The sequence below is a fragment of the Fukomys damarensis genome, unplaced genomic scaffold (assembly GCF_012274545.1).
Source record: "Fukomys damarensis isolate Sample0158 unplaced genomic scaffold, DMR_v1.0_HiC HiC_scaffold_12, whole genome shotgun sequence".
Lineage (NCBI taxonomy): Eukaryota > Metazoa > Chordata > Mammalia > Rodentia > Bathyergidae > Fukomys > Fukomys damarensis.
In genome coordinates this window covers 43833501-43850674 of record NW_022900924.1, presented here as the reverse complement: position 1 = coordinate 43850674, position 17174 = coordinate 43833501, and the positions used below count along the sequence as shown (strand labels likewise).

The window sequence follows — 17174 nt, the reverse complement described above, 5'->3', positions numbered from 1 at the left end:
TTTTTTTTTTTTTTTTTTTTTTTTTAAATAATGGTTTGCCATGAAATCTATACTGATGTTAATGTGAGTCTGAGTTTCTTTGCCTTACTTTATCTTTTCTTTTTACTCTCAGTTTTTCTATGAGCTTACAGTTCTCCCTGAAGACATAAATCTTGGGAAACTTTAATTCTAATCCTACTATTTCTAATATTTTCCTTCTGTTTTTGGTTTTATAGTCCCAAAAGTATTGATTTGTATTTTTGGCTGTTAACACTTTTACCCACATGATGTATAATTTTTTTGTTTACTCTGATTGGTATCTCCTTTTTTCAGTGTTTCTCAATGGACCACTAACAGCATTTGGATAGTGCAGTTGCTTATTGTATAGGACTATCTTACTCATGGTAGAAAATTTAGCTCTTCTAGCTTCCATCTTCTCCATGCTCCTCCTCAGTCATTGTAAAAAGCAAAAATGTTCCTCAAATGTCCATACTGCCTCAATGAGAGCCCTTAGTTTGAAATATCTTTATTTTACCCTCAGTTATAAATTTAATTCTACCTAGATTCTGGGATAAGTTGATAGCTGTTGCCTCTAAATACTCTGAAGATACTGTTTTATGCTGGCTGACTTCTTTGTTGCTATTTAACAAAAGTATGTCTGTGTCTTGTTTATATGTGATTTGTGTTGTCACTGGTTGCTTTGGAGATCCTTTTGTCTTTGATGTGTGGCAAATTTACTGAAATATGTTTATATCTAACATTTTATTTATTATTTATTTATCATTATGCTTACTAAATCAACAGAGTGTGTTTTTCATCAGTTCTGGAAACTTCTCAGCCATTATCCTTTCAAAGTTTGCCTTCCCACATTATATATCTCCTTGTACTTCATTTCCTTCATGAAGTCTTCATGTCTTAAGTTTCTTCATCTGTAGCTAATCTGCTTTCTTAGACAAAAATAAGATTTTTATTTCAGAGTACCTTTTCTCTCCTAGATATTGTCTGGTTCTTTTTATAGTCTGCCTTGATAGTTTTGTTAGGGTCTTGAGTATGTGCAGATTCTTGTATGCTTTTAGGTTTTTCTACTAAACATGTAGAATAGTACTTTATTTTGTATGTGCAGTTGTTCTCTATTCAAAAGTTCTTATGTGATCTTCTGTAGTGCTTCATAATGAATTGTTTTCTGTGTTCCAAATTTTGCATTATGAAGGTTTTTTTTCAATTTACTTTATTTCTAGGAATCCAGTGGTGCCTGAATTGGAAAGTGGTGGGCTTACATCACTCGTGGTGGGCTCTCAGGAGCATCACTCTTAGCCTGTTTTCTCAATGACAAAACTAAAATTTAGACATTCATTTGCCCACAGTAGCTAGTAAGAGGTGCAGAGGAGATTTACCTTAACCACTATGCCACACTATGCTTGTACTTAAACAGTAAAGGTAGACATTTTCCAGAACTTCAGAATTTTGAGATCGGGGGCTGAGAATTTAGCTCAGTGGTTCCGCCGCCTGCCTCACAAGTGCAAGGTCCTGAGTTCAATCCCTGGTATCAAAAAAAAAAAGAATTTTGAGATCTGGAAACAAACTTTATCCTGGGTCATCGGTGCTATATTGCATTGCTATTTTAAATCATGTACTTGCTATAAATCAATAGAAACTTTTTCAGCTGCAAAATAAATCAGAAGTAATCCTCAAACTGAAGATAAATGTGGTTGGAACATGGTAGGAAAAACATTCCAGCAATGTGAGGTGCATCTTTTATGCCATTCTTAGATCAGTCCTTCTCACTATCTGACCTTCCCCTGTATATACTTAGATATATCAGACCATTTCTTTTCAGGATCCTGTATTGTCAAGGGTAGACTAAGTCCAAGTCAGAAAGAAGGGTGACTGATTACTTATAAACGTAGTGGGAAACTTTTTCTTTTATTTATTCTAGGATCATGGTATAACCAACTGATATATGAATAAAAATAATTCTTGGGCACTTGGATCTTCACATATGCCCCGTGCAGTGCTTAGAAAATAAAATTATCAATATGCAACTAAGTGGAAACTTACATATTTAAGGCTAAACAATTAAAAAAGCATAATATTCCCCAAGATTAATGGTTTTTGCAAGATTTTAGTAGTTGTTTTTGAGAGCAGGTCTCATTATGTAGTTCAGGCTGCCCTTGAACTTACTGTGTTCAGGTTGGCCTCAGACTAGCTTCAATCTTCCTGCACCAGCCTGCATGCCTAGCTATTGCAGCAGATTTTTAAAGCAAAAAAGAACCTACTCGCAGTATTAGAATACAGAAAGTCTCAAGCCATCCCTCTTAATGTATCAAAACAATCTGGATACGTTTAGAAAAATTGAACCCATCCATGTACTAGAATTCAGTTCTTGGTAGTGTGGTGGGCAGAGGAGTAGACAGGGTTAGGGGGAAATATCGAGAATGTACCTAATATGTTATGACCGTTGTAGACCAGTGAAACATAAAAACTCCTAAGCCCCACAAAACAAGTCTGCACCCAGGGCTAGGATTGTAGCTCATTGTTTCTACCGCCTTCCGCAAAAGTACAAGGTCCTGAGTTCAATCCCTGGTACAAAACAAACAAACAAACAAAAATCCCAAGTCTGCACCCACTTACTACGTTCTTTCCCATGGGTCTTCACTGAGTATTCAGAGGCAATAAGACAAGTTTTGGGGACCAAGAGAGGTCATACAAGTCATCCTCAAATACAAGGCAGCTGCCACTAACTGTAGTGTATCATAATATTGTCACTATCAGAGTACTAGAAACCTATGCTACAGAGTGTCTTCTGATCCTTGACAAAAGATGTGTGAAAATCAGTAGGAGCTCTGGAATTTCCATTGCTAAGGCATGGAAGTGGAGCATGAAAGTTGAGATAAAGCTCTCTCTGTCAGTGGAAACATAAATGGGTAGGAAGAAGAGAAGAAAGATATCTCCCAAGACAAAGGAAAACCGAGGCAGGTCGAAAGAACAAAAAGGATTTACCAACAGCTCAGCAGGCAGCAGTGTTACAAGCAGTTTTGAAAGTCAGTGGCTCAGCCATGAAATGAGATCTTGCACATCTCACCCATCCTTGCATCCTAAGGCCCTCAGGAGGAAAAAATCTTGATCCTATTTTGAAAGCCTTTTAAATAATCAAAACTAGAGCTACAACAAACTTGAGCATAGCTCAAGTACAGATTATATTGATACCGTCACCAATTCTAGAAGCCTAACACGTGTATTATTCCCTCTTTGCAGGGATTAATGCCTGACACATGAACTGTTCTATTCCAGAATAGTAGTATACAATATTTACTTCAGTTTCAGTCCCTCCCCCTCTCCCCCCAATCTCCCTCTCTCCCTCTCCCAGTGGTACTGTGCCTGCTAAGCAAGCACTCTACCACTGAGCTACATCCCTAGCCCAATAAGTTTTAAGATGTGAAATTGAAATCCAGTTAAGCTGCAGAAATTATCAGCTTGGTTCACAAAAGCAAGACCCAACTATGTACTGTTATCAGAAATTCACTTTAAATATTGACATGTTGTAAGTGAAAGTAGAAGGTACACCATGCAAATGAAAGGTATTAGAATTCAAGATGTTATTATGGACGGATTTCATAATGACAAAAGTATCATTTCATCAAGAAGATATAGGGCCAGGGATTTAGCTCAGTGGTTCTGGCGACTGCCTCACAACCGCAAGGACCTTTTTTCAATCCCCAGTACCAAAAAAAAAAAAAAAAAAAGCAGAAGATATAATAATCTTAAACGCATTTGTACCTAGTAAACCTTTCACAATACATGAAGCAAAAATTATCAGGCCCACTGAAAAAAACAGACACCTCTACAATCATAGTTGAAGATTAAACCACCCTCTTCTGTACTGAGTGGAGTAAACAGACAAAAGGAGAAGAATATCAACCTTCCACCATATATAAAAATTAAATTGAAATGAAGTGCAGGTCATAAACTAAACTTTTACAAGAAAACCATAGTGAGCTTGCATCAGGCATATTTATTAAATAGCATCAAAGTTGAATGGTGGAGAGTCTTAACAAATGTTGTAATCAAATAAGGGCTGGGGATTTGGCCCAGTGGTTCCGCCACCTGCCTCTCAAACACAAGGTCCCAAGTTCAATTGCCAGTACCAAATAATTTTTAAAAATAAATATAAAATTAGCCATTCAATAGTAAAAAAAATAATAATAATAAAATAATAATAATAATAATAATCTTAGTACATATACCTGACAAAAGACTGCATCTAGAACACAGGTCTCTTACAAATCAACAACAAAAAATAAGTAACCTGATTTTTTTGGGGGGTGGGGGGACAGGGTCTCACTATGTAGTTGAGGCAGGAGGCAGAACCACTGAGCTAAATCTCCAACCCTTCACTATGTAGTTGAGACTGACCTGGAACTCACTATGTAGTCCAGGCTGATCTTGAACTCATAGTGATCCTCCTGCCTCAGCCTCCCGAGTGCTGGGGTTACAGGCATGAGCCCCATGCCCGGCCAGTAACCTGATTTTAAAATGCACCAAAAATGTGGCTATTTCACAGAAGATATACAAATGGACTAATAATAATAAGCACATGAAAAAAGGTACTTAACATTCAAGTATCGAGTTGCTGCAGAAATCACAGTGAGTAGAGGGGTTTAAGGAATTTCAGTTCGGAATGATACAATTTTATTGCATTTTGATTTGTGGTGGTGACTACCAGACATACACATTTGTCAAAACCCTTAAGTAACCCCTAGAAAAGATTGACTATACCTAAATAAAAATTGGTATTTTTAAAAGTTATAATGAAATATAATAACCCATCCAGTGGGATGGCTAAAAAGAAAAAGTAACATTTATTGGTGAAAATGTGGCACAACTGTAACTCCTTTATTACTGGTGAACATGTAATATACAACAGTTTTGTGAGATCTTTAAGAAGTTAAACACACATCTAATGTTATCACCCGCAGTTTTACTGAAAAGAAATGAAAACATACGTCCACAAAAGCACTTTGACAAGAACGTTCGTAACAGCCTTGTAATAATCTAGATCTGGAAGAGACCTAAGTTTTCATTAATAGGAAAATAAGTAATTGTGATATATTCAAAAAATTTAATACTACTCAGCAAGAAAAAGGAACAAACTACTGAAACACAAGACAGTTTAGATAACAAAAAATTCTCAGACAAAGAAGTAAAAGCAGCAAGAAAATATATGAAAAAATGTTCCACATCACTGGTCATTCGAGACATGCAGATGAAAACAACACTGAGATTCCACCTCACCCCACAAAGAATGGCTGCTATCAAGAAATCACACAATAACAAATGTTGGCGGGGTTGTGGGGGGAAAGGAACCCTCCTCCATTGTTGGTGGGAGTGCAGACTAGTGCAACCACTATGGAAATCAATATGGAGATACCTCAAAGAGCTTGGACTGGAGGTTCCATATGACCCAGCCATCCCTCTGCTGGGTATCTTTCCAAGAGAACTAAAAGAATCATATCACAGAGAAGTATGTGCACCCATGTTTATAGCAGCACAGTTTGTAATAGCTAAATCTTGGAAACAGCCTATTTGCCCATCCGTTGGAAACTGGATAAAGAAGATGTGGTTTTTCTATAAAATGGAATATTACTCAGCCATAAAGAGCGAGAGAATAGATTCATTCATAGGAAAATGGATACATATTGAAGATATACTCCTAAGTGAAATAAATAAGTCCCACATGTGTAAATACCAAATAGTTTCCCTGGTGTGAATATTCTGCAACAATGCATAAGATTCTAATAAGATTACTGACATTTAGAAATGGGAGGAAAGGAGCTAAAGGTGTAGGGAAGGTGTGATACGTAGGGGAAGAACAAAAAGGGAAAAGAAAAAAATGTGAGAGAATGAAAAGATGAAAATAAAGTGTTTGTAGATGGGGAGGGGAGGAGGGGGTGAAGGGAGGGCAGAGGTAAGGGGAAAAAATGAGAATCAAGACTTGCCATGTAGAGGTACATGATCCCAACAATGAATATAACTGTGCTGTATCCCTAAAATGTACCAATAAACTCAATAAAATTAAAAAAATAAATAATAAATAAATAGATAGATAGATAGATAACAAAAAAAATACATTGAGCAAAGCAGGTACCAGGTAAATACATACTGTATGATTACTAGTTGCACGATAATCATAAGCAATAACTTATATAATAGTATTCACAAAGTAGTTACCAGTGATTGGTAATGCCTGTAAAAGTGTCCAGTGAAACTCCCTGGGTTGGTTAATGGACTAGTTATATATCTTCTTGGGTTAGTGGTTTACTGGGTATAACTATATAGTTAAACAACTATATAGTTGTTAAAATCCTGCCAATTTAACTATTCAAATTTGTACATTTTATGTAAAATGTACTGTAATCTTTTAAAATATGTTATGGTAAGGATGAATTCATGGTAAGGAATGGATTTTTTTAAAACAATGTGATACAAATTTAGCTATCTACATAGAGAAATAAAATTAGCTTAGAGCCTTACTTCACTCCTTCTGTCAAAATAGATTTTCATTTGGCTTAGAGTTTGCTTTAAGAAACTTTAAGCAAAAATAAATGCTTTTAAATTGTCCATGTGGGACCACTTTATATGGGTCACTGACACCTTGCGGAAGTATGGTGGGGTAACCTCCAAACCTCCTGATACTACCTCTGGAACCTCACGTCTGGAAACTCCTTTACTCTCAGTTTTAAAACTGAAAATCCATCCAGGCATGGTGGCACACATCTATAATCCCAACTGCTCAAGGTAAGAGGATCCTAAGTTCTAGGCTAGCCCAGACAACTTAGTGAGAACCTGTCTCAAAATAAAAACGCTAAAAAAAAAGGATTAAGTCTCACAGCTCACTAGTAGAACACTTGCCTAGGCATACTTCAGGCCTGTAATTCTAGCACTCTAGGAAGTAGAGGCAGACATTTCTCAAGCTGGAGCCCCATCTGGACAGTGTAGCAACTTAACAAGACCTTGTCTCAAAATAAAAAACAAAATAGCTAGAAATGTAGCTCAGTGAAAAGGCCCTGGGTTCACTCCCCAGCACCTGGGCAAAGGAGAGGGACTAAAAAGGCCCCAAACTGTAAACTCTGGCTGAATATAAGATTCTGTGCAAGGAAGATGTGAAGATTAGGGCAGTGTTACAACTGCATATCTGAATGTTGAAGGCCTTCTCAAAACATGCATGCAGAGCCCTTGACAAAGAATTGGGAGCCTTATTCCAGACACTTAAGTATCTCTCCATTGAGCTACCCAAGTAGTCTTCAGTGGCTATGTGTGGCACAGAATACAGCCTTTCTAGAATTCAGGAAAGATACTGAAAAACAACAACTGTAATAAACAGAAACAACAATAAGCCCTGATGGGAGATGGATCTGTTATCCAGAGTTGTCATGTTTTGTTATATTACATGCCTAGTTTTCAACCACAAAATTGTGAGGAAGACCGAAAAACAAGAAAGCAATGGCCTATGCCCAAAGGGGAAAAGCAATCAGTAGAAATTGTCCTAGGAAGATCCAGACATTTGGACTTAAACAAATACATTAAATCAAGTATTTTAAATATTTCAAAAGAATTAAAGGAAACCAGCTTTAAAAATAAAAGGAAAGTATGAGAACAATATCTCACCAAGTAAGGATTATCAATAAAGAGAAATTATGAGTAAGAACCAAAACAGTAATTCTGTAGTTGAAAAATACAATAGCTGAAATGAAAATTTCCAGACAAACTCAACAGCAGATTTGAGTGGAAAGAAAATAGATCAGCAGCTTCAAATACAGGTTGAGATTGCCCACGCTGAAGAACAAAAGAAAATAGAATGAAGAATAATTAACAGTCTCAAAGTCCTGTGGATACCCTCAGTGTACCAATATATGCATAATAGGAGTACCTAAAGGACAGGAGAGAAAGCAGAAAGATTGCATAAATAATGACCAGAAACTTCCAGAATTTGATGAAAAACACTATTATACACATCCATGAGGTTCATTGAACTCCAGTTGGAGAATAAACTTGACGATATCCAGGCCATAAAAGCATTATAATAAAACAAGCTAGAAAGCAGCAAAAGAAAAGTGGCTTATTACATGCAAGGAATCCTCAGTAAGATTAACAGCTGTATTTTCATCAAAAAACAGTAGAGATTAGAAGCAATGAGATGACATATTCAGAATTCTGAAAGAATTGTTGACCAAGCATTCTGTGTCTAGCTAAATTATCCTTTATAAACAAAGAAGAAATCAGAGCATTTCCAAATAAATAAAAGCTAAGGAACTTTCTGTCTTGTAAACCTACTGTATAAGAAACACTGGAGGGACTCCTTTAGACTAAAATGAAAGGACATTAGAAAATAATGCAGATCCCCAGGAAGAAATAAAAAACGTCAGTAAAGGTAACTGAATTTGTAAGTGGGCTGTGATTGTGGCTTGGTGGTAGAGTGCTTGCTTAGCATGTACAAAAAACTCTGGGTTTGATCTTCAGCACCATCAAAACCAAAGATAAATCAACATTAAGTGTATTTTCAAATTTATAACTCCTTTTTTTCTCTAGTCTGATTTAAAAACAACCAAATAAAGCAATAATTGTACATCTGTATGGATAGGCACACATTATGTAATAAGATAGAGCTTATATCAACATTACAAAATGGGTAGAAGGACCAGTTTTCATACACTGTTGAAATTAAATTGACATTGCTCCAAAACAATCATTTTAATATGTTAATTATTAATGTTAATCCAGGCTAACCACTAAAAAGACTTTATTGTACTACATGCAATCAAAAAATTACAAGGGGCCAGGGATTTAGCTCAGTGGTTCCACTGCATGCCTTGCAACTACGAGGTCCCAAGTTCAATACCTGGTACCAATAAAATAAAAATTACAAGGGAATTTAAATGGTATTCTAGAAAATATCTAACACAAAGGAACATTAATGGAGTTGTAGAGGAACAAAAAAGATATGACAAATAGCAAAATTAATATTGTTCTGTGTCAGTTACATTAAACATAAATGGATTAAATGCTCCAACTAAAAGGCAAAAATTAGCTAGGCATGGTAGTGCAATCATAGTGTAATCCTAGCATTTGGGAGGCTGAGGCAGGAGGATGGTGAGTTGAAGACCAACCTGGGCTACATAAAGAGGCACTATTTCCCCCTTCACCACCCCACCAAAAAAAGGCAAAATTGAAAAAGTAGATTTAAAAACAGTCCAAGTAATATGCTATCTGCAAAAACATAAATAGATCGAAAGTAAAAAGTTAGAAAATATATGCTACAAAATAAGTGAAACATGACCTATAGTGGCTAATGCTGATATCAAAATAGAGTTTAAAATAAAAATTATTACTAAAGGCAAGGGATATTTATAAATATTATATGCTTCTATGTGATACATTATTTCATAGCTATATATTATGTAATTGTTCATAAAGTTCTAGAAAGAAACTGACTCAAGAAATAAAAACTGACCATAAAAAGTAAGAACATTGACTTGGTAATAAAAGGCTTTAGGGTAGCACAATGGTAGAGCATGTGCTTAGTACACACAAAGCATTGTATTCAAACACAACCATGAAAGTAAGAGAGGAGAGAATTAATTAACAAAACTTTCCTGTAGCAGAGAAGCCCAGGTCCAGATGGCTTCACTGGTAGTCTGTCAAACATTAAAGAAGAATTAACACCAATCATTACAGAAAGGAAGCCATGTTAGGAAGATTTTCGTCGTTCTATGAGGACAGTATTCTTATACTAAATGTACAGACATAACAAGAAAACTACAAATCATTATCCTTTACAAATGTAACTATAAAAATCCTCAACAAAATAAAGTGGATCCAGCAGGATGAAGAAAATTATACATCTTAGCCAAGAGAAGTTGATGCAGTGAAAATGCTTGGTTCAGCATAAGAAAAACTAAGTCATCATAATGGAGTAATGAACAGAAGCCTCATGGTTATCTCGATAACATAGAAAAAAACAGTGCTCATAAACCATTGCTTTTTTGTGCTTAAAAAGAGAAATAACAAATTAGAGATACCCTTTATCAGGCTGATGAAACTACCTTGTTTCTCTGAAAAAGTGATAGGTGACAGGTGAAAAGCTGAAAGCTTTTCCTCTAAAATCAGGAATAAGACAAGGTAGCTGTACTTTTCCCATTTGTGTTCAGCATTATACTGGAGATTTTAGCTTGAGCAATTGAGCAAGTAAAAGAAGCATAGTAAAAAGTCTTCCAGAGTTAAGAAGAAGACAAAAGCTTGGCATGGTGGCACACACCTGTAATCCTAGCACTCTGGAGGCTGAGGCAGGAGGATCACTGCAAGTTTGAAGCCAGCCTCCACTACATAGTGAGTTGAAGGCCAGCCTGTACTGCATAGTAAAACCCTGTCTCAAAAAAACGAAGAAGAAGAAACAGAAAACTGGTTTACATAATCTTGTATATAGAAAATACAGTATTAAATTTTAAAACTACTAGAGCTAATAAACAAGTTTAGCAAGAGTGCAGGGTACAAGATTACTATATAAAAAGCAGCTGTATTTCTATTAATGAGCCAAAAATAAAATTAAGGAAGCAGGGCCTGGGGCAGTTCAGTAATAGAGTACTTGCCTAGCATGCAGAAGGCCAGGGGTTCAATCACCAGCATCACAAAGAAAGATGAAAGGAAAGGATGGAGTAAGGGAGTAAGGAAAGAGAAAATAATTCTATTTATAATAGTATCCAAAAGAATAAAATACTTCGAAGTACATTTAAGGAGGTAGATAAATAAAGCATTATAACCTATACAGGAGCATATTATTGAACCATAATTAGTAATGAAGTGCTGATAAGTGCTCTGAGGATGAGCCTTGAAAACTTGTAAGAAGCCAAGCAGAAATAGTCACATATTATAGTGTCTCATTCACTGATTTGAAATATTCAGAGTAGCCAAATCTAGTGAGAAGTTTTCAGGGCAAAGGTGGGGGTGCTGAGTATAGAATTTCTTTTTTGAGTGAAAATATTGAAAGTATTTTGTAATTAAATGGGATAATTGTAAATATAGTAAAAACTACTAAAACGTACACTTTTAAAAAGTGGATATTCAGGGCCGGGGATTTAGCTCAGCGGTTCGGTGGCCTGCCTTGCAAGCGCAAGGACCTGAGTTCGATCACTGGTACCCAAAAAAAAAAAAAAAAAAAAAAAAAAAAAAAGGATTTTCAAGTACATGAAGCATTTCTCCATTTTTATGTTGATTTTTTTTTTAACCATAAATATGTCTTTCACCACAGGCATTTGTTCTAAAATATCCTTGATAGTGTATCATACTTCCTTTGAAATGTTAAATACTTTGGAAAGTACTTCATGTCTAATCTTGTTAAACAAATTATGTACTTTTAAATCTGTATAGGAGTTTTCAAATCTTTTCTGTAACAAAAGAATCTGATCCATAGAAATAATTCATAAAAAGTTGTTTTCTTCAATAATCTGTAAAAGTTTATCTTCCTTTAGATTTAGAACAATTTATACATTGCTTTGAGTTTTTAATTACCTTCTTCAGCTAGAGATGTTCTCCAATAAATAACCACATTGCTATGCTTAGGTTTAGCTTAGGGTTTCTAGATCTTAATTCTCGTTCTCTAATTTAGGTTAAGGCTTTTGGTCTTAATTTTCATTCAAGGACTGTGTTTTAATTTGCTTGCATAATGATGTCCTTATAGATAATATAAAACATCAGATCTTACACGATGAAAATGTTCTTTATGTAAATTTTATGATCTCAAGAATTTCTGGCTTCATTGTCAAATTTTTTAATATGTCATGTAATCTTTAACAGATTTTAGATTAACTCTCAACAAAATAGGTTTTCTTATAAAATTTACATAATGTTCTTCCTGTCCAAAAATTTGCAGTGGAAGTCCTGAATTCTGCATTATTCTACTTCTGCTGGCTTTTGTTTTTTTTAAATTTCAGGTTTATTATACTCAATTATAACGCTTCTGTGAATGAACTCTTAGTCTTTAAGTAATTTTTTTTCTGTTATAACAAAAAATGGTAGCTTCAGTTGTAAAAGGAAGAATGAATTGGAACTGAGTTGAGCTGTAGGAATGAGGATGTAGTAGGAAATGAGTTGATGCTACAAGTGAAGAATAAATTTCCCTCCCAGTGCTTGATTACTAGTGAAACGAAATATGCAGAATGATGACACTTGTTGACTTTTGTCAAATTAAGATGCATTTCTTAATAGATCTATTAAAACTTAGGGCAAAATGGTGTTATTCATTTGACATTAAGCATTTTGAATGATAGTTTTTATTGTACTGTACTGTATATTTTAGAGGTAAAATTATTGCAGCTAATCTGTACCTTCTCAAATAACAAGCCATTTGATTTTAAATCAGAGTGATTGCTATCTCTCAAATTAAGATTTCATTTGATTTACAGGTAAATAGCGTTGACCTCAGAGCTGCTAGTCATGAGCAGGCAGCTGCTGCATTGAAAAATGCTGGCCAAGCCGTAACAATTGTTGCACAATATCGACCTGAAGGTAATAAAATTTTTTCTGTGATTAGTGCTTATTTTAGTTTTTCAAAGTCTCCTCCTAATGTTTTGTTTTCCAGGCGTAACTCTTTTTTTGTTGTTTTGCTCTGATTTGTTAGTCTTAAACCTAATTTTCCAGTTCAAATGTGTTTTTAATAAGATGTAGGAACTTTTACCTGCCAATTCCTTTGAGCATTGTACCGTTACTTGAATTGACTTTCAAATGCTACTTTTAAAAACTCTAACCACTAAACAAATGCATGCCTTTAATATATATTTTACTAGCTCACTGATCTAAAAGAGTTATAAAAACCATAAACAAAAATAAAGATATTGCCAAAGAAAATGAAGTCACTCAAATTTTACTGACTTTTGAATTAGATTATGTTGTTAGTATCAAGGTTTAAGGTGCATTTCTCAGTCATTATTACTATTTAAAATAAAGAGAAGACTGCACAGTTAGGATGTTGTATGTCCATATGGTAGTTTCATGGACATGGATTTTTTTTGCTTTTGTTTTTATTTTTGTTTTTTCAGTACTGGGAATCAAATTTAGGACTTTGTGCTTATGAGGCAGGTGCAGGGCCACTGAGCTAAATCCCCTGCCCCATGAACATAGTTTTACTAGATTCATGGAGAAGAAGGTAGTAATGGAAAACTTGAAGTCTTGCAGTATTAAATATGCAGGACTCTAGTGTACATCAACACACCACCTAACAGTGAAAACTCGGGGATTTTAAAAAGCCTAAACACCCAAAAGAATATATAGCATACTTGTTGGTGTTCATAAACAACAAGAAGAGGAAAAATATGATGTGACTAACAGAACCAAATGAAATGCCCTGTAGTTTAGGAGTTAACCCATTTATCCCAAAGGCTGCAATTTTTTAAGTTTTTTGCATGAAATTAGTATATGTTAACTAGAAAAATTCAAGGAACAAGAATTTGAAGAAAAAAATACGTTCCATTGTATGCATTTCAGAAATGGAACACTAGGCATAAAAAAATAAAATGAAACATTCTGTTATTTAGAAGTTAAATGAAACCTTGTGTAATTTAGTAACTATTTATTATACTTGAAGTAGAATTTATTCTTGCAACAAAACCTAGTGTGAGGGGCTAGGGATTTGACTCAGTGGTTCCGCCACCTGCCTCTCAAGGGTAAGGGCCTGAGTTTGATCACCGGTGCCAAAAAAAAAAACCACCTCGTATGTTTTTTTAGCTAATCAAAGTAGCATGCTCGGTGTTCCTTGATGTTTCCTAATATGCAGTAGATTCTGTCAGTCTATAAAACTCATTCTTGTAGGCTCAGTAACTGAATAAGGGTAAGTTAGTTATCTAATAGATAACTTTCAAACAAATAAACATTAACCAAAAAGGAACTAACATAGGAAGTCAGAATGCTAGTTCATTGAGTTTTGTGAGAAATCTGCTAGTGTGGGCTACGCATGCTTTTATTTTAAGGGCACCACATTCCCACTGTACACTGAATAGAAGCCTGATTATAATCGCTGACTGCTTAGTATAATAGGCAGCCTCTTATTTGTATACTTATTTATAATGAATCCAGCTTTTCAAGTAGGAATAAGGGTAAATCAGTATCTGGCCCCTGACCTCCCCTGAGAACATAAAAGGAATAAGCCAAATAAAACACACACGCACTTCTACACACATACCTCTATCTTGTGTTAAGCAAAACTGAGACAGCAAAATATAGGCAAAGGCTACTTAAGCAGCTGAGATCTGGTAGAAGCCATGTGGAATGAGGGAAAGAATAAAACCATGAGCTGTCAATAATCTCAGTGTAGTAGAACATAGAATATGACAAAATGGTACTTCCTAAGGGTGAGTGAGTCAAGAGTGGTAATGCACGCCTGTAATCTCAGCACTCCAAAGGCTAAGGCAGAGGATCACCAATGAGCTTGAAGCCAGCCTGGGCTATACAGTGAATTCATGGCCAGTCTGAACTATATAGCAAGACCCTGTCTCAAATAAATAAATGTATGTATGTATGTATGTGAAGGAGTCATTTTTGAAGTATTAAAACAATCCCTTGTTTTTTATGTGAATTAGAGGAATAGGCTGAAGCAGAAACCATTTATGATGTGATTTGGTTTAGAGAAACAGAGGAGCCATATTTGGATAAAGCAGTCTGTCTGTGTACAATCAGATAATGTGGCAGTCCTTTGTTTTTAAAGCCTGTAAAAATTATCTGGGCTGCAGTTCCCCCATAACTCCAAACTTTCTACACATAGCTGATTGAGCAAAATCTAACTTCCATTCTGTAATAAGTAATTTAAAAATAAGTAGCCAGGCATTCATGCAAAAAACTATTACTAAGAAAGAGTGGAAAATTGCAGCAAAGCTTAACAAAAAAATTACACATGCACATACAAAAAAGTATTGACACAAATCATGTGAAAAATTAACCTTGATGTCTTTAGTGATTCATGTACAAAATACAAATGTAAGAATCATGGGAAAAGACTGCTCAACAACCGGAAGAGATGAACTTTGTGCTGGCAGAACTCAGGAATAAAAGAAAGCAAAAGGATTATTCACTTAATGAAACTGGAACACAAGGAGACGCTATAAAAACTTAGTAGGGGACCTAGAGGTTACGCTAGGAATAGTAAACAAAATGCAGCAAAATGAAAAGAATCTAAAAGATTACAAAGAAAATAGCAGTAGAAGACAGTAATGTCGATGTAACATACATAATTATAGTTCTAAAAAAATTTTAAAGGAAGAGAAATGTTTGAAATTATAATTCAGTGCACACAAAAGAACTTTTCTTGAAGTAAAAAGTCTTTATGCTTAAAGAACACAGCATGATGCAGGAAGACTCAGAATGGCCAAAATTTAGATATATTCTAGTTAAAGTTTATCTGTAAATCTTTACAGATTCAGGCAAAAATACCTAGTCACTTATGAGGAAGAAAAATTGGAAGAAGGAAGGAGTAATCTAATGCCTGATGAGCATGGAATGTAAGAAGGATGGTTAGTCTCACCATTCTTACTGCAAGTAGCTCCACCTGTATGTGCACTAAATGTAATTACCACTGAAAGATAGCCCCCCAAAATGAAAACTGTAAAAGAGAGCTTCCCTTTCCGCATTCTGCTCAATTTCATACTAAAGCCATTAGCAAAGCAAGGTAGTTAATCTGCATTTTCGAGATGGGAAAGTTAAGATGAGGTATGGTAGCCTATTGGACTTAACCATGAATAAAACCTTGGCAGGGTATGTGCTGGTATGAGTAGTAAGAGCCAGAGTGGCGTAAGGAAGGCACAAAACCTAATCAGGAAAGTGGATAATAGGGATAAAAATTGATTGCATGCAGAGAGAGTTTTCAAATGAATGTATGTTAAGCCAGTGTTATCCATAGTTTTCACTGTTGGAAAAGAGTTATAAATATGGAAAAGAAGAAAATTTAAATATAAATCCTATAATATTGGGGAAACAACTAAATATCTATGTATATGTACATACATAAATATAAAATATATAATTTTCCTTAATTCTCCTAAGGAGGGACTGGACTCATTACCACCCCACTAGCGATGAGCACAACCAGCACCAACTTCTTGCCTTTGAACTACTGTTCCCTTTTAAATAGTAAAACCACTAAGCACAAGGGACGCACTCCAGGGCTCAGCCAGGAAAAATAAGGAAATTATTCTGTGATATCCTGTGGCAGAAACACACTTGAAGAGTGGTGCAAACATATCAAAAGGACACAGACTCCATGTGTGAAGGACTCCCATTTGCTAAATTAAGAATAGTTTCAGCATCAGGTGAGATAATACCAGACATCATGAGTCTTTACCAATATAAATAAATCAATTGCAAGTATGAGAATAAAGAAGTGTGCGCAGTTCCAGTAACTTGTTTGCATAAGTTAAAGTCACTTACACTGGAAAAACCTGGCAGACACAATCTTCTTCAAGTGATCACAGACAACAAAAACAATCCAAGTCAATAAGAAGACAAATCAGAATTATTTATCACCTGATAGCGTGCATTGGGAAAAACATAGCATGTCCTCTGTGGTATTCCTGCCAAATTTGCATAATCCCAATCTGGTCATGTAGAAGAACAGACAGTCCTAGATTGAGAGCAGTTCACAAAATAATTGACCTGTAATTATCAGTATCAAGATCACAGAGTCAAAGAAAGACCAAGACACTCTTCTGGCTGAAAGAATCCAAAAATCACAACTAAGTACATTTTTGAACTGGATCCCTCTGATGTAAAGGATATTATCAGTGAAACTTTATTGCAGTATGAACAAAAATGAAAGTAACATTAATGTTACTTTGCTGATTTTGATGGTTTTGTGGTTGTGCAGGAAAATATATTTACTTGGAGGAGATGTGCACTGAGCAGATTTAGAGTTGGTGAGACTTCAAGGAAACAAATTGTTTCAAATGGTTCAGGAGGAAAATGTGATTTTTTTTTTTTTAATCTTTAAAAAGTATGTATTGGGGTGGGGGAGTTCAAAGTTAGAGATGAAGTTAGGCAAGCTAAGAACCATAGTGCCTGTCATCCCAGCACTCAGGAGACTGAGGCAAGATGATCATAAATTAATTCCAGGCCAGCCTGGGATATACCTAGGAACTCTGTCTCAAAAAAAAAAAAAAAAA

General features: G+C 35.3%; 1 protein-coding gene across 25 annotated transcripts in view; it reads left to right on the top strand.

Annotated features, from left to right (window-relative positions):
* Positions 1-17174, top strand: part of Dlg1 (discs large MAGUK scaffold protein 1) — a 200423-nt gene that overhangs the window by 137225 nt on the left and 46024 nt on the right. For all 25 annotated transcript variants that reach the window (XM_019207498.2, XM_033762563.1, XM_010624051.3 and 22 more), the window contains one exon: positions 12435-12537. In XM_019207498.2, coding sequence (XP_019063043.1) covers positions 12435-12537 — 103 coding nt within the window. The remainder of the gene's footprint in view (positions 1-12434; positions 12538-17174) is intronic.